Source organism: Odocoileus virginianus, chromosome 6 (assembly GCF_023699985.2).
Source record: "Odocoileus virginianus isolate 20LAN1187 ecotype Illinois chromosome 6, Ovbor_1.2, whole genome shotgun sequence".
Taxonomy (NCBI): domain Eukaryota; kingdom Metazoa; phylum Chordata; class Mammalia; order Artiodactyla; family Cervidae; genus Odocoileus; species Odocoileus virginianus.
In genome coordinates, this window is record NC_069679.1 from 19979324 (window position 1) to 20000949 (window position 21626).

The following is a 21626-nucleotide window of genomic DNA, read 5'->3' on the forward strand; positions in this document are numbered from 1 at the left end:
ATTCATTGTTACTTGAGATTTTTCCTTTGCGGAGAATCCAAACTCAGCTCCTCCCAGGCTGCTAACTCTTTTCCCTTTCCCTCTCATTCCCCTTTGTATCTATTGATACAAAGCTTATTTTGGGTCACATCATTTCCATAATTCTTTTGACATTTCTCAGATCAGTTGAGCCAACCTGACCCTTCACAGAGCCTCATGTCTACAATGGGGCATCTCACGATTGCTTTTCCTTGTGTCTTAGAATCTTGACACCTTAATGTTGTACATGTGTCAATTGAGGAGGGCTCACTTTCATGTCTCCTCTATCAGCTCTTCCCCTCAAGGTGCTGAGAGTGACTGGATAAGGTTATGAACCATGTTGGCAGGGTCCTTACAAATTCAGAGTAAGTTACTAAACTGGGCTCTCAGAGAAGTTCACACACTTTCACCTTTTTCTAATTCCCTATTTCTGTGCTACTCAAGATGTTGTTCAAGGGCCAGCAGCAACAGCACTGCCTATGAACTTAAACAAATGCAAAATAGAAGGCCCTTCCTGGAACTGCTGTATCAGAACGTGTGGTTTTAACAATATTCCTAAGTGAATCATTAACGATCAAGAAACACCCTCCTGTCTGTTCCCCACATGAGTTTTTCTAAATTTTTTTTCATAATACTTCATTCTTGATTCCCCTATGGATGAGTGTATCAGTCAGGGACCAGTTGGGAAAATAGAAAATATCCAAAGGATTTCACACAGAAATAATTCAATATAGAAAATGGTTTATACAGGTGATAAGAAGGGCCAGGAAGCCAAAGAGGAGTTGGTGAAATAAACCAGAGATTAACAATATGACAGAAGCTGTAACCTCCTTAGGCTGCAGGGACCAGGGGAAGACGTGACGTGACTGGTGCCCTGGGGGGCCAGGCTTACCTGGCAGGAGATGGAGCCTCAGAGAAGACGCAGCTACTGGGAGCAAAAATGAGTGACCTTGTTTTCTTCCATTTTCTCACCTTCTACTCTGCCCTCAGCCACCTCACGTTAGACCCGCCAGATGTCAGCTGACAAGGGAGCTGGGAAACAGGGAAAGGCAAAAAAAGGCATTGAAAGGCAAATGAGTCAAACAGCCACCTCCTCCTTCTGCTTCGCATATACTTCCTTCCTCCTGACCTCAGAATATGTCTTTAGCCATCTTTCCTTCCTTCTGGTCAATCTTGGAAAAAAGGTGTCTTTTACTTTTTCTCAGAGAGCTGAAACTGGTATAAATTGTAATTAAAAGGCTTATGAAACACAGAATCCCTAGGGTAGACCCTCCCAGCTCTAAACGTCTCTAGAATGTGAGTGAATTTTCTTTTAAAATCAGGTGTTAATGATTCTTCTGAAATGATGCTATGGATTGTGGAGAAATTGCCTGCTGAAACTCTCTAGGAAAAATGCATCCTGAAACAGGTGTCAATACCTCTCCTAGTTTGTATAAGTGATAATAACAGACTCCTGTGCTAACTAAATATGAACAAGCTATTTCTATTACACAAGACATTTAGATTTAATAATCACTTATTAGAGCTTCCCAGGTGGCGCTAGTGGTAAAGAACCCGCCTGCCAATACAGGAGACATGGATTTGACCCCTGGGTCGGGAAGGTCCCCTGGAGGAGGGCATGGCAAACCTACTCCAGTATTCTTACTTGGAGAATTCCATGGACAGAGGAGCCTGGTGGGCTAAAGTCCACAGGGTCACAGAGAGTAACATACGACTGAAGCAACTTAGCATGCAGCACACATTCACTTATTAAAATGAAAAACGATCATTCTAGACTTCCCTGGTGGTCCAGTGGTTAAGACTCTGGGCTTCTGATGCAGGGGACCCAGGATCAATCCCTAATCAGGGAGCTAAGATCTCACATGCTGTGTTGTGCAGTCAAAAATTTTTTTTTAAAAAGAAAAAAGAATGATCTTTGTCCCTGAGTGCTTCCTCACTGTCATCTCCCTTTTATAGAAAAGGAAATTGAGGCCAATGATATCAAAGTCTGAAACCATCATCTTCTTTACAGTTGTACAGTGAGGAGGTATAAAGAGCACAAAAAGAATCTCACCAGTGAATTCCCACCAACCTTTCTCTGAATTGATTTTCTGACTTGGGAGGACTCAGCTGAAAGAAGACAGCACAGCTCTTCAGAAACATGCAGGAAAGCACATCTGCATCTGCATTCCAAGATTTAAGAAGTATCATGGGCTGGCTGACCGACCTGGAGCTCACAGATTGAATGCTTTGCTGCCTGAGGATCTTGCTGGTATCAGTGTGAGTCCCCAGTGCACCCCCCACCCCCCCAACCCAGAGCCCAGCTCTGCGCCTGACACATCGTAGAAACCCAAAGTCTGCTGAATCAATAAAATAACTCAGGGTCAGTTGACCTTAGTCCCTATTTGTTGACTGTGCCACTTTCAGCTTTTCATGGAAGCTGAGTCTCAGTCCCACCATCTGTAAAATGGGAATGATAATACTGATTCCATATTTACTTCACAGTATTGTTGTTAAAATAAGATCATATTTGAGAGTTTGTCCTAGTAAGCAAAGAAATCATTCTTATAATGCTCTAAATTTAGTTTTTTAAATTTTTTTTTAATTTTAAAAATTTAGAGCCTCAAATTTTAAAAACTTCACAGACCTGTGCTTGCACATTCATTGAGATGTACCCAAGTGAAATGTGTCGGCTTCTCCTCCTGGATACCGTCTCCTTCACTGGTGTGTAACAATGCATAAGGGCTGACTGAGCTGCATAATACAAATCAAAGGCCAGCTCTTTATAGTCTTGGCCAAAACAGTGCTACCCAAAACACCATTTTAAATTGCAAGAACTCAGAGGACATTTCATTCATTTGCTTTTTATTGTTGTTGACACATACACTTCAATTTTAATGTGCACCGCAGATCCACATTTAAAGGGGAAAAAAGGCTCTTATCCTAATTTAGCAGAAAGCAGAGCTATCGGCATGAAGGACAACACAATACCAAAATACGTTTGCTTTTCGTCCGTACTTATCTAAATTAGAAACATGCTTCCCCTCACAGGGGCTCCAACAACACACGGGCAGAAGCAGTACCAAGGTGGTCTAGCAGTCACACGAATTTCCACACTGCGTCTTCACTTTACTCTGCGTCCTTATCTTCATCTGAAAAATGGGGGACTGACTTCTTTGCAACAACATTGTCCAGTCTCTGTCCTTGTAGATATGGATTGACACTCTGAAAAATATATAATGGTTTAGAATCACACGTGAATACCAGATACAGACATCTCACAGAAGAGGTGAACGAGAACTCTTTCTCACCTGTTGGGTTACCTAGGTAACAGTGGAGGCTGCCACCTACCAAATGATGACTTCGGTGCACCAATCAATGGCCTCAGTGGCCAGAGAAACACTGACTGATGTGTCTAATTATGTCTTTCACACAACTGTTTCACACAACTCATTATCAGGTGCAGTTTGGTCCCACTCCCTTTTTTGGAATAAAGATTTGAAGTGAACCAGCTAATAAACCCTCACTATTAACAAGTACAAAGCCTCACATGAAACAGAATTAAGTCATTTGACAAGAAGAATGTTCTAAAGAAGAGGACAGAATGGAGCCAATGGGAAGAGTGGTCTGAGATTACCTGCTGCTGTGACTGACTCTTCCAAAGCAGCCTTCCACTTAAAGAGGACCCATCAAGGGCTCTAGTTTTCACTGTCACCTTCTCTCAGTCAAACTCAAAAGCCGAAGGAAAGGAAATTATACAGAAAGCTTCTGTATTTATTATTATTTTTTAGGATGTATAAAATGGTGATATTTTGTTTTTAATTTTTTTTATTGTAGTATAGCTGATTAACAATTTATCTTCAGGTGTATGGCAAATACATATATCCACTCTTTTTTTTAAAGATTCTCTTCCCATATAGGCCATACAGAGTACTGAGTGGAGCTTCCTGTGCTATAGAGCAGGCTCTTACTAGTTACTTATTTTATAAATAGTAATGTGTATAGTGAAAATTGCTCAGTCATGTCCGATTCTGGAATTCTCCAGGCCAGAACACTGGAGTGGGTAGCCATTCCCTTCTCCAGGGGATCCTCCTGAGCCCAGGTCTCCCACATTGCAGGCGGATTCTTTACCGGCTGAGCCAGCAGGGAAGCATCATGTGTATATGTCAGTCCCAATTTATTCTGTCTCCCCCTTATTCCCTGGTAACTGTAAGTTTGTTTTCTATATCTGTGACTCCAAACTACAGAGGTATTACCTCATCGGTCAGAATGGTCATCAAAAATCTACAAACACTAAATGCTGGAGAGGGTGTGGAAAAAAGGGAACCCTCCTACACTGTTGATAGGAATGTAAATTGGTACATCCACTATGGAGAACAGTATGGAGGTTCCTTAAAAAAACTAAAAATAGAATGATCATATGATCCAGCAATCTACTGTTGGGCATATACCCAGAGAAAAGTATAATTTGAATAGATACATGCACTCCGAAGTTCACTGCAGCACTATTTACAATACCAGGACATGGAAGCAACCTAAACATCCATCAACAGAGGAATGGATAAAGATGTGGTACATACATACAATGGAATATTATTTAGCTATAAAAAAGAACAAAATAATGCCATTTGCAGCAACATGGATGAACCTAGAGATTGTCATACTGAGTGAAGCAAGTCAGACACATAAAGACAAATGACACATAATATCGCTTATATGTGGAATCAAAACAAAAAGAGTGCAAATGAACTTATTTACATAACTCCTTTATTTTTGACTCAAGACTCCACTGTCTGAAATTCTTTTCAGCTGTTGGTATTCTGAATGAGTCAATGTTTTTCCATTCCTTCTTTACTTTATACCTATTTTCTGAGGTTTGGATTTGAACTAGGAATTGGAGTTTTATAACAGTATTTAGCAAGCAGACAAAAATTCAAGTTTTGAAAAGTATTTGTTTATTGACGTTGTCTTCCAATAACTAAACACAAATATAAGAAAGAACTGTAGTTACAATATATCTGCAATCCCATGGCACCTCTAAGCCCCACGGATGAATGGAGGCATTTCACAGGGGGTCTCTCTTGCCCATGGGACATTGTCTGCTATGACTTTTGAGCAGACATTCTCCTAAACAGAATGCCTGGAATCTGAGTTTAGTATTTAAAAATGTACTTCCACATTCTGATAGGTGAAAGTATGAATGATGAAAGGCCCAACTTATCCTGCAAAAATGCATCATAAACAAGCTGAGAATTACAAAGTATGCAATGTTCTCATTGATCTGAAAAGTGGTATGTCACCAAATAACAGTACTTTGCTGGGAAGCATCTTTAAAATATTTTAAATAACTACTTTTTTATATTAGGAATTGTCAACTAGAATGGCCTGGCTTAACCCAGAGAATCATTTCAGAATCTCTGGCTAGGTGGAGCACATATGGACTGAAAAAGTATATTCAGTATTATAAATATTTTTAATTTTTTTCTTAGTAAAAATATATTCTGAAATTTCTAACATATTTAAAAGGATATGAAATATCCTATTTTAATTTAAAAATATTTTTTCTAAGCTATGTTCTTTAATGTGATTTTGGAGCATTTAAAAAAAATTGATATTGACATATAGCTGATTAACAATGTTGTGATAGTATTTCAGGTGGTCAAAGGGACTCAGTCATACATATACATGTATCCCTTCATGATAGTCATGTTTATCAAATACAGGAATAAAGGGCTGACAAACTCTTTAAATAAGATAAATAGCAGATTTCAAATATTAACAAGATATCTCCTAAGAATTAAAAATTTGATGCCGTTTGAAAGGTCATTTATTGACCTTTCCTTCTTGAAGCAACTAGGAATCCAACTGGATTTGAGCAAATTTAGAAAGCTACATAAAACCACCCATGGCTCTGTTGTAATTCTGGGGAGAAGCCATCCTGGTAAGGGACTGTCATGAGAGCAAGTCCTTCTGCCCAGACCTAGGCCATAACAAATGAAGCAGGCAATGAAGGAACTGAATTAATGAGGAAGAAAAAGGAGCAATCACTTGAAATTCTTTGATAAATGTCTGAGTACTGAATCCTACATACAAGGTTAATAATAATGATGACGTGCGTGCATACTCCACTTCTCAGTTGTGTCTGACTTTTTGGTGACCCCATGGACTGTAGCCTGCAAGGCTCCTCTGTTCATGGGATTTCCCAGGCAAGAATACTGGAGTGGGTTGCCGTTTCCTCCTTCAGGGGATCTTCCTGACCCAGGGATTGAATCCTCGTCTCTTGCATCAGCAGGCATATTTTTTACCATTGAGCCGCCAGGGAAGCCCAACAGTGATGAAACTTGGTTTTAAATACCTTCCGAAGAACTCAAGGCACTTAGATATTTACCTTCTCCCTTGGGGGAGAGACTGGGTAGGTTACACAGTTGCCATTTCACAACTGATAGAACCATTGGTATTGGACCCCTGCCTCTGATGACCTTTAGAAACCCAAAGCAGATGCTGAGCTTCACTGGAGAAAGCCCTGATTTTTCATAACAGCAAGCCCATAATTTCTTCATATTGATTTGCATACTGGAGGGAGCAGTCAAAGTCATCATTCAAGATGGGAACACGATCTGAGGTCTGAAGACAAGGGAGGTAAGTTCTGTTTCTCCTCCAGACTTGAGAGGGCCCTGGTTTATGACATGGGCATGGATCTTTGTAGATATCTGAGAATGGGAAGAACTTGATACCTCTGGGTCAAAGTGACCCTATTTTCATAAATTCTCAGCCTTTCCTATGTGGAGTAAGATGAAGCCAAAGCAAAATCCTTTATAACATGTGTCTTAGCCAAACTGAGTTTTGGTCATCACTGGTCTCATACAAAAATGACCTAAATCATGACCTGCAGCCATTAACCAAGGCAGGCCAGGAGGAATAGTGAGCCAGGAAGTAGAGACAATTAAAGCTTCATGCTAAGATACCCATTTCAGTATGGTCACTGTTCTTATTTGGAAATGTCCTTATTGTACCATGGGGAGACATTCAAGCAATCTTACTGGTAAATTATATGTATTCTGAGCTCCTGGAATAGAATTTCTTGATGTTCTCTCAAGACCACATTACACCCTTCAGACCTTCCCTGCCACCATCTACTACCACTGGAGACAGTAATCATCCAAGAGAAATCTCTGAATAACCCGATTAACTCTCCGAACATCTGTTTCCAAAGCAAAACTTTGCTTCTTGAATAGAAAACTGGCCATGGGTCTTCTGTATTTTGTCAGGCAGCACAGGGACTGCCCTTCTGCTTTGGGGGCCTGAGGAATTAATGCTGAGTCCAGAAAACCTACACCTCTTCAAGCATTCTGACCAGATTTGGCAAAACTATTCAGAAAGGCCACAGTGACCACTGTCCAAACTCCCCAATTTTGCCAGGATCCAGGTACTTCCTATTCTAAGTCTGTCTTCCTATAGGAAGTCTGTTCCTATTCTAAATACATAGTCAGGGTCCTTGTGTGTATGGTTTGGTTTGTGTATTTTAACTAAGATGGTTACTATCTGGCAGCATTTTACTATGGAATAAGCAGACTTTAACTTTTAAAATCTGATTTTAAAAAAAGAAAAAAAGCAGCAGGGGACTTCTCTGGTGGTCTGGTGATTGAGACTCCATGCTGCCAATGTTGTAGGCAGAAGCGGGTTGTGGGAGGGGCACAGGTTCAATGCCTGGTGGGGGATCTAAGATCCCACATGCTGTTCAGTGCTGCCAAAATTTTGCTTTTAAATGGCAGGTGGCCAGCCACTTTTGCCTAAAAAGGCACCAACCAACGGCCACTTGTTCAGTCTCAACACCATCAAATACATTGGAAGCCCAGAGTCAAGTGACATCAGCTTTGAAAGAGGAATCACTGTAGTGGCTAAATGAACAGCTCCCAGGGCAGCCCTGGGATGGTGAATAACTAGCCCTGCAAATTCCAGTCAGTAAACAAATAAAATGGATCTAGTAGATTTTTACATCCATCTGGCTGGACCAAGAAAAAAAGTATGCAGAAGGAATGAGATTTGTTCATGTCATCTTTTGCCCATACATTTCTTTAAAATTATTGCCTGGAGCAGGCAGTTCAACACTTCCTGGTTCTTGGTTCGAGTTTTTATGTAATTGATGCGGATGGATGTGTGGCCTATAGATCCTTTGAGGAAGGACGTACACTTCTGTACTCCCCACATCCCTATCTACACCCATGGGTGGGATGCAATTGGCTTTTTGTGAGTGCAATGATGGTGGTGGATTTGCCACAAAACTTACTGTACCTGATGAATAACCAGAAAGGACCTACTGTATAGTACAGGGAAGTCTGTTGAGTGTTATGTGGCAGCCTAGATGGGAGGGGAGTTTGGGGAAGAATGGATACATGTATATGTATGCCTGAGTCCCTTTGCTGTCCATCTGAAATAATCACAACATTGTATAGTCACGCCTGTACTCCAATACAAAATAAAAATCAAAGTTAAAAAAAATTAAGCTTGTCCAGTGGGAAAGGATGGGGGAAGAGATGGGAGGAAGGGATAGTTAGGGAGTTTGGGAAGGTCATGTACACACTGCTGTATTTAAAATGAATAACCAGTGAGGGCGGGATGTTTCAAGAGAACAGCATCGAAACATGTATATCTAGGGTGAAACAGATCACCAGCCCAGGTTGGATGCATGAGACAGGTGCTCAGGCCTGGTGCACTGGGAAGACCCAGAGGGATGGGGTGGAGAGGGAGGTGGGAGGGGGGACCGGGATGGGGAATACATGTAAATCCATGGCTAATTCATTTCAATGTATGACAAAAACCACTGCAATGCTGTAAAGTAATTAGCCTCCAACTAATAAAAATAAATGGAAAAAAAAAAGATTATCATAAAATCTTAAAAAATAAAATAAAATAAAATGAATAACCAACAAGGACCTACTGTATAGCACATGGAACTCTGCTCAATGTTATGTGGCAGCCTGGATAGGAGGGGAGTTTCAGGCAGAATGGATACATGTATAGGTATGGCTGAGTCCCTCTGCTGTCTACCGGACACTATCACATCATTGTACAGTAATGGCTATACTCCGATACAAAATAAAAAGATTAAAAAAGAACTTGGTGTGCCACTAAAAATTACATGCTAAAGCCTGGAGAAGACCTCGCAGAAGCCAAGGGCAGACTTTCTAGGCACGCTTCTTGTCACCAGGGACCATTGTTCAGCCTCGCCCCCATAAAGGACTGTACGTGTAAGGACTCTGCTACTTTCGGACCTCCCAAGGGTAACAGCCTGTCAACTGCCCCACTCAGAAAGCTCTAGGCATCCCCCAGCCTCACAGCCAGTCAGACGTTACCCTCCGCTTGCGTCTCTGTCCTCCCTTCATCTTCTCATAAAGGAGCTTCTTGTTCTGGAGTTGAGAGAAAAGAAAACACAAATGCAGAAGTATGGATCACATTTGGTCAATGGCTATCATATCCTTGGTGTGTCCCCCTGGATATCTGCATACACGTATTTTGGAAACAAAACCAGATGAAAGGAGTGTCGTGTCAGAAAGATAGATCACAAGAGAAAAGCTGGTGTTGTGCAGCTTTTAATAAAGTTCTCTGCGATGCCCCAAGGCACACCCATGTCATCAACAATCATATAAATCAGAAAATACGACATTCTAACACACAAGGGGCACTGGAGACCCATCTCCTCACTTTGAACAGCCTTTGTTTAAAGCAAACAGTTTTATCTTATTTTACTTTAGTATCTAACTCCCTTTTTATGAGCTGTACACATAAACTGTTCTCTAGAGGAGTGCCTGACTATTAGCAACAATCCTCTATGTAAATAAACGAGACATCCGACTTCTGCAATCCTTCCCCTTGTGGCTTGAGTCAGTGTCCCCAGTCAAGACAATCGGAAAACCATTTGGTCTATAACATTTTTAATAGAGTGAACCTTTTAAAAACTGCCAAAAATCTTCTTGGCAGAAGAAAAGCTATGTTGCTGAGGGGGGTGCAGGACAGGCACTGTTACCACAGTTTGTATAAGTGTTTCCACATATTTCTGGATTTCAAACACATAGTGGATTTAAATGAGCTCTAGAATATCACATACATGTTGAATATATTTCCCTTCTATTGGGATTATAAGAGACAGGACACTTAACCTGAAGAGAGGAAATGGGGAATTGGCGGCGTTCTCAAGTTGTTCACTTTTTTAAAAAAATTTTTATCAGAAGGGAGATAATATATAAAAGAGGTGATTCATCTTACTCTAAAATACCCTGACATTGATTTTTTAAAAGAAGAAGATGACAGAGTTCTGGTAAGGAACAAGTTTATACAACCCTTGTATCTTCTGAGCTGTTTGGATATCAAGTTCTTTTTTTCATGGTAGATTTGGAAATGAAAATGACAAATACCAAGAACGAGGTCAGAATTTTCATGTTCATTAAAATCTACTCCACCCACAATTTACAATGTGTATCTCTTGCCCAACCTCAACTATGCACTGAGGCCGTGCCAGAGCGTCAAGGAGCCTCCACAGCCCCAAAGATCGGTCCTGGCCGCAGCCTGAATCTCATGCTCACTTGGAGAATTGATGAGTTTCATCTCAGAAGGGAGAAAAGTACAGATCATTCACTCGAGGAATGAGGGTACTGCTGTAAGGCTCATTCTGTGCTTGCCTTTCTGTAGATGGAACAATTCCTGGTGAAAGAGAAGGTCCTGGGAATTCATGCCAAAGCTGGGGACAGGGCTCGGGAGATAGGGGGCCAGGAAAGAGGCTTCTGTGAATCACTGGGATCAGCTGCCTGAGCGGGAGGGAGGGCACAGGGCCCTCGAGCTGGTACCATGGGGTGGGACAGCCAGCCAGCCATGGTTGAGGTCCACTGTGCCACCAGCAAGGTAAAGACAGCAGCATCTTAGTTACTCCCCTTTAGAAGGCCAGGGTTATACTCATAAGAGCCTTCATTCAAAGAGAAAAGGAAAGGTGCTGAAGCCTTCCTCTCAAAGATGGTCCCTGTGTTTCCCTAAGAGTGCAGGTTAGGATGAGCCAGATGCTTTCCCACCCCTGCCTGCCAATGACCTTGGCATTCCTGATGAGCCCTGCTATTGTATGGATTTGAAGGCAGGGATTGACAGGCCTCCTGTGGGTGAAAGAAGTACATAAAGCCAATGAGAAGAGACCAGCTCCCCTCCTGACACCCATTCCCTGTAGATACGGTGGGGAGGGGGAGCAGTGAGCCTGTTTTCCATGTGAGTAGCAGGTCTGAGTTCACAAAGAGGGCTTTCCATTGTGCCATCAAGATTTTGGACAACTGCCCAGATCTTGGTTTCAAATTCCATTCCTAAATGGAACCAGGGAGGCTTCTTGGAGAAACGTCTGATTCCAGAGCTAGGGCAGGGAAAGTACAAGGATGAATGAAGTTGGGATATCTAATTGGGCCAGAAAGTAAGGAAGTGCTCAAAAAGTGATGAGACATGGTGAAAGGAAAGAAAAACCAGCCTGCAGAGACTCCCACTGGCTGAATCTAGGACAGTTTGAACAGCAAATAAATAATAGGAAACAATGAATCTATACTGATAAAAAATTTTTTTAAAAATGGAGGAACAGGGGAAACTCTTGCTTAGAATAGAATGCCAACCAAGAAATGCCGAAAGAATAGTAACGTTTTTAAATAAATCACCATTTTAAAACTACCATAGTTATCATTATTCTGGTGAGTGCCATCAGTGGATATTAAAATTGTTAGTTGAAAGTGTAACAGGGAAAGAATATTTATACAGTCTTGAAGTAAATCCCCAACCTAGATAGCATATTAAAAAGCAGAGACATTACTTTGCCAACAAAGGTCCATCTAGTCAAGGCTATGGTTTTTCCAGTGGTCATGTATGGATGTGAGAGTTGGACTGTGAAGAAAGCTGAGCACTGAAAAATTGATGCTTTTGAACTGTGGTGTTGGAGAAGACTCTTGAGAGTCCCTTGGACTGCAAGGAGATCCAACCAGTCCATCCTAAAGGAGATTAGTCCTGGGTGTTCATTGGAAGGACTGATGTTGAAGCTGAAACTCCAATACTTTGGCCACCTGATGCGAAGAGTTGACTCACTGGAAAAGACCCTGATGCTGGGAGGGATTGGGGGCAGGAGGAGAAGGGGACGACAGAAGATGAGATGGCTGGATGGCATCACCGACTTGATGGACATGAGTCTGAGTAAACTCCGGGAGTTGGTGATGGACAGGGAGTCCTGGTGTGCTGGGATTCATGGGGTCGCAAAGAGTTGGACATGACTGAGCGACTGAACTGAACTGAACTGAAATAAATCCCCACAGATTAATTATTAATTTCAAAGGGAAAAATAGTAACTTTACACTGGAGAAAACTGGCATAGACCACTTTGCCCAAGTCACCACCAATTCTGGGATAAACTGGCTTCAGGCATTTCCTGAGGGAAACACTAAGAACATATCAGAAAGGCACAGCTCATGACTAAGGACATGGAAACATGAGAGAAACCCAAACTGAAGAGCATCTGACTCTTCAGACACAATGAGGGCGTGAAAGACAGAGACAGGCAAAGGGTCCTGTGTCTCATTTCTCCCATGGCTCAGGTTCAAGGCTCAGTTCAGCTGCATCCGGTTAAGGAGGGAGCCTCTAGTCACCCAAGCTGCTGGTGAAAAGATGTGAAAAGCACTTGGAAAGGAGAAACATTTGCTTTTCAAGACAACTTCTTCCTAAGTGAGTAACACTCAGTAATGAATGTGTGAAGGAGGGGTTGGCTGACATCTATGGTAGCCAGCCTTTGTCTACGGCAGCTCCAGGTGACATATCATCTGAAAGACAACCAGTTGTAGGCAGGACTCGACAGAACCACTGTACAGGACACAAGATGAGCGCTGAGCCATGGAAAGAAAAGGAATTTATCCAGTTTTTAGAGAACTCCTAGAGTTCAGTGTTCTGGTTCAAATCCCAGTTCTGTCAATGATCAGCTCCGTGGGGTTAGGCAGGCCTTTTAAACTCCCTCTTCATGCATCCCTGCTTAGTTGCTTCAGTCATGTCCGACTCTTTGTGACCCTATGGACTAGAGCCCACCAGGCTCCTCTGTCCATGGGATTCTCCAGGCAGGAATACTGGAGTGAGCTGCCGTGCACTCTTCCAGGGAATTTTCCAACCCAGGAATCAAACCTGCATTTCTTATGTCTCCTGCATTGGCAGGTGAGTTCCTTTCCACTAGTGCCACCCGGGAAGCCCTTAAACTCGCTAAGCCTGTATTTTCTCATCTGTAAAATGAGCATGATAGGGAAGGCAGACTGAATGAAATTAATTCACGTATTTAGCACAGTGTCTGGCACACACAGTATGTGCTCAACAAATATGACTACTTACTGTCTTATTATAAAATATAATGACTATTATCATCTTTGTATTCCCATCACCTAATGCAGGGCCTGGAAGGTATAGGATATGCAATTAATAAATGTGTCTTGATGCATTAACAAAGAGAGAGAAATGCAGGAAATTAGACAGACGCTGATATTTATGTGAATCACTACTCAAGACCCTGCTGAGCTCCAGCTAATGTCAAACACAGGGAAACATTACTAGCAAAAAAAAAAAGGAATCAGGATCTTGTGAATCTAGTTCTCTTGTGAAAGATGATCGCTTTGCTAACTTAAAAGAGTGTGGAGCTTGAGACCATCATTCTTTATAAATGCCAAGGAAAGCTTGGGGACCCCAGCTTAGAAAAGCAAGACAGACTCAGTTCATACTTCCACATGAAGTGGAACTCATGCTTGCCTGCTAGGTGGTAATGAGAAAATAAATGAAGGAAACAAGTTTAAACAGACACATAATTACAGGTGAGGAAGGTGTGTAAGCATTCTTCCTGCTCATTGATCTGTCATAGTCCTAAACTTCTAGTCTTTAGCTCCGATGTAGACAACGAATGGCAGTGACTCAAAGGAAAGAAGTCAGTATTGAAAGGAGGCAAAAACAATGAGATGGTGGCTGGCTTCATACCGGAGTGCTGGGAGTGAGTGGAACATGATGAGAGAAGTCTGTAAAGATTTTCTAGAAGAGGAGAGGAAAGTTGGCGAGAGAAGTTTGCATCTCTCTCACATCCTCAGTTGGGTTCTCTGCCCTCACTCAGACTGTTCTCCATCTTCCCCTTGCACCTGCCCCTCATTTCCAGACTAGCAGTCATGCAAGGTAGATGTGTCACCCTAGGATTCAGTGCTCCCCCTTTTTAGCACCTTCGGCATCCTCAGTGGTTATTATACAATTGGCCATGTGAGTCCTCAGTCTTGGAAGCCTTCCTTGACTATTTTCTTTCATCTCCCCCCAGTAACTGCACCTGGCAGAGCTTGATCAGGAAGCTGATCGGTGCTGAGGTAGGTTCATTTTAATTACATGCAATTTATCCCAAGTTGGTAAGCTCATTGAGACCAATATCATGTCAATGACTGTTGTATATCGAGCACCTAGCCCAGTGCCTGGAACACCGCAGACTCTGTCTGGTCCCTTGCTTCTGTAGGCAGCACTTTTGCCCATCTCTTGTAGATTCCTTCCTAGTGCTCCTCTATGATCTACTCTTTCCTACTCTTCCTCTGCTCCTTTCTTTCCCTCCTACCTCCCTCTCTTCTTCCTTTCTTTTTAAAAAAATTTCCTCAGAGTAAAAGTTCATACCATCAATTTCTTACAAACCTTACCTTCTCATGCTGTTTATGCCATATACCAAACCTAGTCAGTTCCCTAGTTCCCTTTGAAATGTCTTGGATTCTTATTGCTTTAGTGAGATTCACTTAAATTCTCTGTGTTCACAGCCTTCATAACTAGAATTATCTCCTTTATTTTTTTCCCACCTTTAGTTTCTTCTCTCTACATCTCCTCCTTCCCTATGCCACCAGAATAACTTTTATAGAAGACTTTCATGATTTTAGCCTCCTATTCAAGAACCTACAGATGGTTGCCTATGTAATTCAACATGTTTATACCCTTGCTAGTAGGCTTCAGGATGGCTCTGCAAATTCTCCCTAACTACTTATGAAAAAGAAGAGAAATAGAATAATGCATATTGGAGGAAGCAAAATTAACTTAGAGGGCATTGTTGCTTTGTCATTTTAAGACAGGAAACATGTGCATGTTGACAGGAGAGGGAATCAAACTCAGTGCTTGGATGATGGAAAAAATGGAAGTGGTCATTAATGAGGAGGGACCTCTCTCTCTAAAACAATGTAAAAAGGAAGAGAGAGAGTTTAGCTCTGAGGCCACAGTATTCCCAGTAAAGTAGGTAGCAAGTTGGCTGCCAGTGATGGAGACCTATAGCTGTAGATAGGCTTAGGCAATTAGGAGGATCTGCTCATTCCTCATTCACTCACTCCTTCCACAGGTGTATTGACCACCTCTGTATATGTGAACTAAGCCTCCTTAGTAGTTTTCCACTTTGCTCACATGGCTTCTGCATTTGATTACATCATCCAAACCACAGGAAAACAGATCTAACTCCATTCAATTGTGATCTTGTTCGATTCATTATTCCAGTTAGTTGGGATCTTCTTGAATCCCAACTCTGTCATCCAGGGTTCTCCCTTCCAACTTTGTGTCTTTCTTTGAGAATCTGATAAGCATATGCTCTATAGCTTTTATAAAAATGTGGAGTGGGATATCGCTAAGACACAGAGGATACATGTGAAATTGCTCTCCCTCTCGACATGGACTCTTTAATAAGCTCCCTTTTGGTGATGTTTTCCTGCCTAGGTTGTAACTCTCCACCTCTTCCAACAGGATATCATGAAAGAGCTCATCAAATACTTTGCTAAAGTCTAAACGCACCATGCTCACTTCATTTCCCTCATCAAGCTGGAAAGTAAATGAATAATGCTGGCAAGTGGAAGAATATAATTAGATCGACAAAACTTGTTTTTAGCAAACCTGTGCCAAGTGGTCATGATTTCTCTTTCCAAGTGCGTATAAACAATTTCCTTAACTGGCAGTTATAGGTTCTTGCCATTGATGGCAAGTTCACTGCCACATATTTTGGAATTTTTCTTCTCTTTCCATAAAGCAGAATTGTATGTCTGTTTCTCAGTTTCTGGCATGGTTTTCCTTTAGTTCTGCAGAGATCACTTCCCTCAGTCTAGGGGGAAAATCTGGAAATTTTCTTAGTATCCTTTTTTTTAAAACAGAAATTTCATATACTTCCTGTAAGAGGTAAATGAAACACTGGTGAGATTTTAGGATGTATTATGACACAGATTATGGAGCAGACCAGAGTAGAACCCTCTTGAGATTAGAGCTGATGAGATTGGTTCAGGTCACTGACTCTTAAAATCAGTTGGTATATTGTGCTCTAGGCAGTGAGTGTGGTTTGGAATTAAAAGTCCCTCTCAACTAGAGATTTCTGGAAAAAAAATCAGAGTCTAAACAATTTTCCTTCTCTCTCCCCACCCATATTGTTTCTCTCTGCCATCAGTACCTTCAGAGTACCAGAGTATAGGAACTACTAGCAATTAAAATTGGACTTACCCACTTGCCCAAGCCTGGATAGTCATGTTCTGGATCAAAAAGGTGCTGGTGTAACTGGAATTCTCGACTGAACTCTGCTGTGTCAGGGGTGTTTTCTAGACATCCATCATCTACTGCAAACAACAAAAGGTTTTTGAGGAACAGCCAAGGATCTATTGTTATCCTAAGAGTTAATTTATTAAAAACAACTAGACATCCAAAGGTCAGAATGTATTCACATCAGTCATTCTAAATCAATATCCTTCTGGGATTTGCTCATCCCAGATTCCCATTCCTCTCCTACCCATGGCAGAGAATGGTTGGCTGCTCACCAAACCCACTTCCCATTCCCCATCGGCACATGGCTAATTTCCCAGCCTTGCTATGCAATCAGGTGGAGTCATATGCCTGGGTTTGTGCTGATGGAATGTGGGCAGAAGTGATGTATTCCACCTCCAAGCCTGGCCCATAAAAACCCTCTAGAGGACCCCCTCTCTTGCTCTCCCAACCCCACCCTCACCCCCAGCATCTGTTGGTCTGCTTGCTACATGTTGCCGGCCAGGGCAACTGTGGATGTCAAGTGCAAAGATGAAAGATGGCAGTCTGGGTTGCTGAACCATCCACCTCCACAATGCCCTCACCCATCTCTGGCAGGACTTCACACAAATAAGAAATAAACTTCTATTGTGTTAAGCCAGTGCTATTGTTTATCTGTCATAACAGCAATTATTTCCTTTACTGATACACTTCCATTCCACATGACTTACACTGTTTTCTCTTGGGTGGCTCTTTAGAAATGATTTTGGCTTCTTGGAGAAAATCCATTATATAAGAAAAATAATTATTAGACAGAACTTGATGGTGTCTGTTGTAGTGGTAACAGGGTAAGCCTGGAGTCAGAAAGACAGACCCGAGCTCAGGGTTCAAATCTTAGCTCATGAGTGATAGACAGGTTTAGTTCCTTCAGAGAGTTAACTTAGTCTAAGTTCATTTATTCACCTATGAAATGAGAATAATCAAATCCCTACCTTTCAGAGCAGCTATAGGGAATAGAGATGATCATATAGAGAGCATCTGGCACATAACAGGTTTTAGTTCCCTTCTCACCATCTCTCTTTAAATGACAGTTCTTATTATCAATGCTCTTTGAAATAAAGCATGTCTTCCATTCAAACAGAGAAAAAGGCTATCCCTCTAGGCCGCTGCTTTTACCTAAGCCCTGTCATTACAAGACACAGTGCTCTGAAACTGAGTCCTTTTTTTCCTGTCTCTAATGTGCTTTATAGACAACAGCTTTAAAAGGGCGGGGGTGGGGGAGGTTGGGAGGGTGGTTTGTGCAGGACTGGGAAAATGAAAGAGGCTTCCTTTCAAAGGGAGAGTGAAGCATCAAAGTCAATGCTAAAAGGGGTCTAACACAATCAGGCAGGTAGTCTGGTCTCTTGAGACTGCTCTGACGCCTACCAGCAGCTTTCAGCACACAGTCTCTCAGCCCTCAGCAGCAGGAAGCTTGGGAGGAAAGCACTCGCATTTGGAAAAAACCCTAATGTGACTCTAACATGGCTCCCCACTTCTCACTGAACTGGTTATCTGATTTCTTCATCTAGAGCAATTAACATGAAGGAAAGGGAGAGCAGAGCAAAAGAGGTCAGGCAGTCTGCACATGGCAGCTTTACAACCTCTTCCTAATTGTTTCTCAAGTACCTCTGAGTGGGCCCAAACTGAGGTGTAGAGATAGAGCCCTGTGGCTCTGGGAACCCAAGGTGTCTGGAGCCTGAAAATGCTCCCTGGGATTCACATCCCTGAGGCCCAGGACAGGCTGTTTGCTGCTCGACCGGGGTGAGTGAGCCATGATTCAGAGGTGAGTGTGGCTTGGGGAGGGAAGTGAAGGTTATTCTTGGATGGCTGGACTATGCGGTGTCATGATTCTCAATGAGGCATGTCTCAAGCAATTTCTTACAAATAATGGCTAAATTTAGCAAGTGAGTTTTTTCTAGAATGCAGAATATGGTAGAACAAAGAGGGACAAGTATGTTAGCTTAATGAAAAGGCAGGGAGGGAAGGGGCAGATAATGGCAGACAAGAAAGGGCCTGGGAGCTGGGTTTTTATCCAACTCTATCCGCCAGCCAGGATTGCTCCATCTCAGAGCTCCTAAATGCTACTGATTAGGGCTTGATTACATAGATCTCTATACTACTTGTTTCAAGGATTAGCTAGGACTACACTGAACGCTTTTTTAAGGCACTGACTATGTCTTCATTTTACAGATGAAGAAACTGAGGCCCGAGGAAGTAAACTGACACGCTGTAATGAGGACTAGATAGCAGATCTGTAGACTCAAACTCTGGCTCTCCTTCCATTCTCCTCTAACAGCAGTTCTCCAAACTTCAGTATGCTCCAGAATCACAGGAAAGGCAGCTTAAAATACAGATTTCTGCATCCTACCCCCAGGGTTTCTGTTTCACTGGACAGAGGATCCTGGTGGGCTACATACAGTTCACAGGGTCAAAAAGAGTTGGACATGACTAAGCAACTAACATTTTACTTTTTTATTTTTTACCCCCAGGGTTTCTAATTCAATAACTCTGGAATAGGGGCGAAGATCTGCCTTTCCAATAAGTCTCCAGGTAATGCTGATACTGCCAGGACTACATTTTAAGAACCATTATCTGATATGATATTGAATCAGTTTAACCAAGTCCCCATGGAGACTGTTACTCTTCAGACTCCAAACTGGTCTTTCTTCCTGCTCATCCAAAGCTTCACAGGCAAGTGAAATGTGGCTGAATCACTGGTTCTGTACAGTGATTTAGATTTTCCTACAGTCCTGGGCCAGCATCCCCACATTGGCTCCATCCAACTATTTTGGTTGTCCCATCCCAGGATGGAGGCCTGTCCCCCATGGGAAACAGAGACCTCACCTATCTTTCAGAGGGAACCTCTTTCAAAGAGAGCCTGTATTGTGTTTAAGAAAAGCTGAGGTACCAATACTGTCAGAATTTTCAGAGCAAGGCAGCATGTCTCAGTGGTTGGGTCCACGGTCCTGAATCAGATAGACCCAAGTTTGAGTTTTGGCTCAGCTACTTGTTACATAAATAACCTTGAGCAAGCTATTTTGGAAGCTTCAGGTTTGTTATATGTAAAGTAAGGATAATAAATACTAAGTGTAGTGTTAGTCATTCAGTCGTGTCCGACTGTTAGTGACCCCATGTAGCCCGCCAGGTTCCTCTGTCCATGGAACTCTCCAGGCGAGAATACTGAAGTGGGCTGCTGTTTCATTCTCCAGGGATCTTCCTGACCTAGGGATCGAACCTGGGCCTCCTGCATTGCAGGTAGATTCTTTACCATCTGAGCCACCAGGGGGAAGCCCAATAAATACTCACATTATTATTATTGGGCTGAAGGGAAAAGACTACTCTGGTTGCTTACTAGTGGCAAAGCTATTTACAATCTGGATAATATTTAATGAGTCCTTACTCTGTGTGAGGTGATGTGCCAAGTGCTTAACATGGATAATTTCATTTAATTCCCCAATAACCCCCATTTTGCAAATAAGGAAGCTGAGATGCAAGTCATTTATTAACTTGTTTGAGGTCATATCTCCTGACCTGGGGTTTGAATTCAGGTAGTCCTCTGTCTAGAGTAACTACTCTGAACCAGCAAAGTAAGCTGCTCAAAGCCCAGCATAAGTGAAGCTCACTCACTATTCATCCTCTTTGGCACTGGAGGGTAGAAAATTGAGAGCAATGCATAAACAGCAAGGAAGGTTTCAACCTACTTCCTTAACCAACTTACCTTCCTGGGTCCCCTCTCTCTCATGCCACCTCTCAACTCCCAAAGAAATATTTCAGGATAGACACTGGTTACAACATAGTTGAAGTGTTGATTGTCAAGAGAAGTGAGGAAAACGAATGGGCATGGATCATCCACAAAGGAAACAAGTTCCAAAGTGGGCAGCAACTGTACCAAAGAAGAGGCAAAAAAGAGAAAGCCCTCTCTTTTATTAAAAAAAGAAGCGCATGCAGAAAAGAGCATCACTTCCCAAAGAGGGAGAGAGAAGATGAAGCCTTGGCAAGAGAGGCCTCTGCAGGTATATCTGAACATCAGAACTCACCAGGAGTTCTAGAATCAACTTCCCTTTCCAATCCACCTACAAAAAAATACATAGGGGCTCATGGGACTAGAAATACTTTTTCTCTGAGCATATGCAGCCAATGGTAGCATTTTTAATTTCCTCCCAAAGCTCCTACCTTTCATGGGAACCCAGGAGCGTGCCCACTAATGCCCACTACCTGTTTTTCCAACGGGGCAGGGGTTTGGAGGGTCTGGGTAGCCCTGGTCCTCACTGAAGTCCTTAGGAATGTTGTCACCGGTCAACTCTGCCACGATGTTTGGGATGTTGCCAAAGGGACCCAAGTGTTGCAGACCTTCATGAGCTCCACCTGCCAGGAAATCAGAAGTAGATCATTTCGGGGCAATGCCATTCATTTCAACTACTATTTATTCAGGCACACCAGACAAGCAAAGTGCTGTGTTCTATGCTGTGGAGAGAGAAAAGGAAATACAATAGTTCCTGCCCTTAGGGGGTTAAAGTTTTCATTGTGGAAACAGGCACAAACTGCACAAATACCATTTCCACTTAGGGCAGACTGTGTATGTGCTATAGCGGACATGTTAAAATACAGTACTTGGAACAGCGTAGAGGGGGGCTTCATTAGGCTGATAGGATGGGAGGGCTTTTGGACAAGTTGGAGCTTGAGTGGCACTGGCACAGATGAGCTGGACTTTGCAAGTTGGGCACCAGGCTCAGGGAAGAGACAAGGATGCAGCTGGCATCCAGATAAAAGGACAGGCTGAATGACAACCAATTACCCATAAAAGGGAGATGAAGAAAATATCTGACCTTCTCCCATTCGAGATCAACCACTTAAAATTGGGTGTATTTATTTCAATCTTTTCTTCTCTGTGCATCTTTTTCTATCCATTTGTTCATTTTTCATTTACTATTGAAGCATGTGGCTGCACGGTCTCTAGCCCCATGATTATAAATGACTATGTAGTCTTCAATCCAGTGGTTCTACCACAACATATTAATCATTCCCCCATTGTGGGATGTTTAGTGTTTCCCAATTTGCTC

The 21626-nt window shown here is 42.3% G+C and overlaps 1 protein-coding gene across 4 annotated transcripts in view; it reads right to left on the minus strand.

Annotated features, from left to right (window-relative positions):
- Window positions 1-2845: 2845 nt before the first annotated feature.
- The window catches only part of SCG5 (secretogranin V), a 56353-nt gene continuing 37572 nt past the window's right edge, over window positions 2846-21626 (minus strand). The window contains exons 3-6 of one of the 4 annotated variants that reach the window (XM_020906270.2): window positions 20782-20931; window positions 16513-16622; window positions 9351-9404; window positions 2846-3222 (exon numbers count right to left, since the gene is read on the minus strand). In XM_020906270.2, coding sequence (XP_020761929.1) covers window positions 3127-3222; window positions 9351-9404; window positions 16513-16622; window positions 20782-20931 — 410 coding nt within the window. In that variant the 3' untranslated portion in view covers window positions 2846-3126. Of the gene's footprint in view, window positions 3223-9350; window positions 9405-16512; window positions 16626-20781; window positions 20932-21626 lie in introns of all 4 variants that reach the window. The other 3 variants (XM_020906269.2, XM_070468955.1, XM_020906271.2) reach the window with 3 other exon arrangements.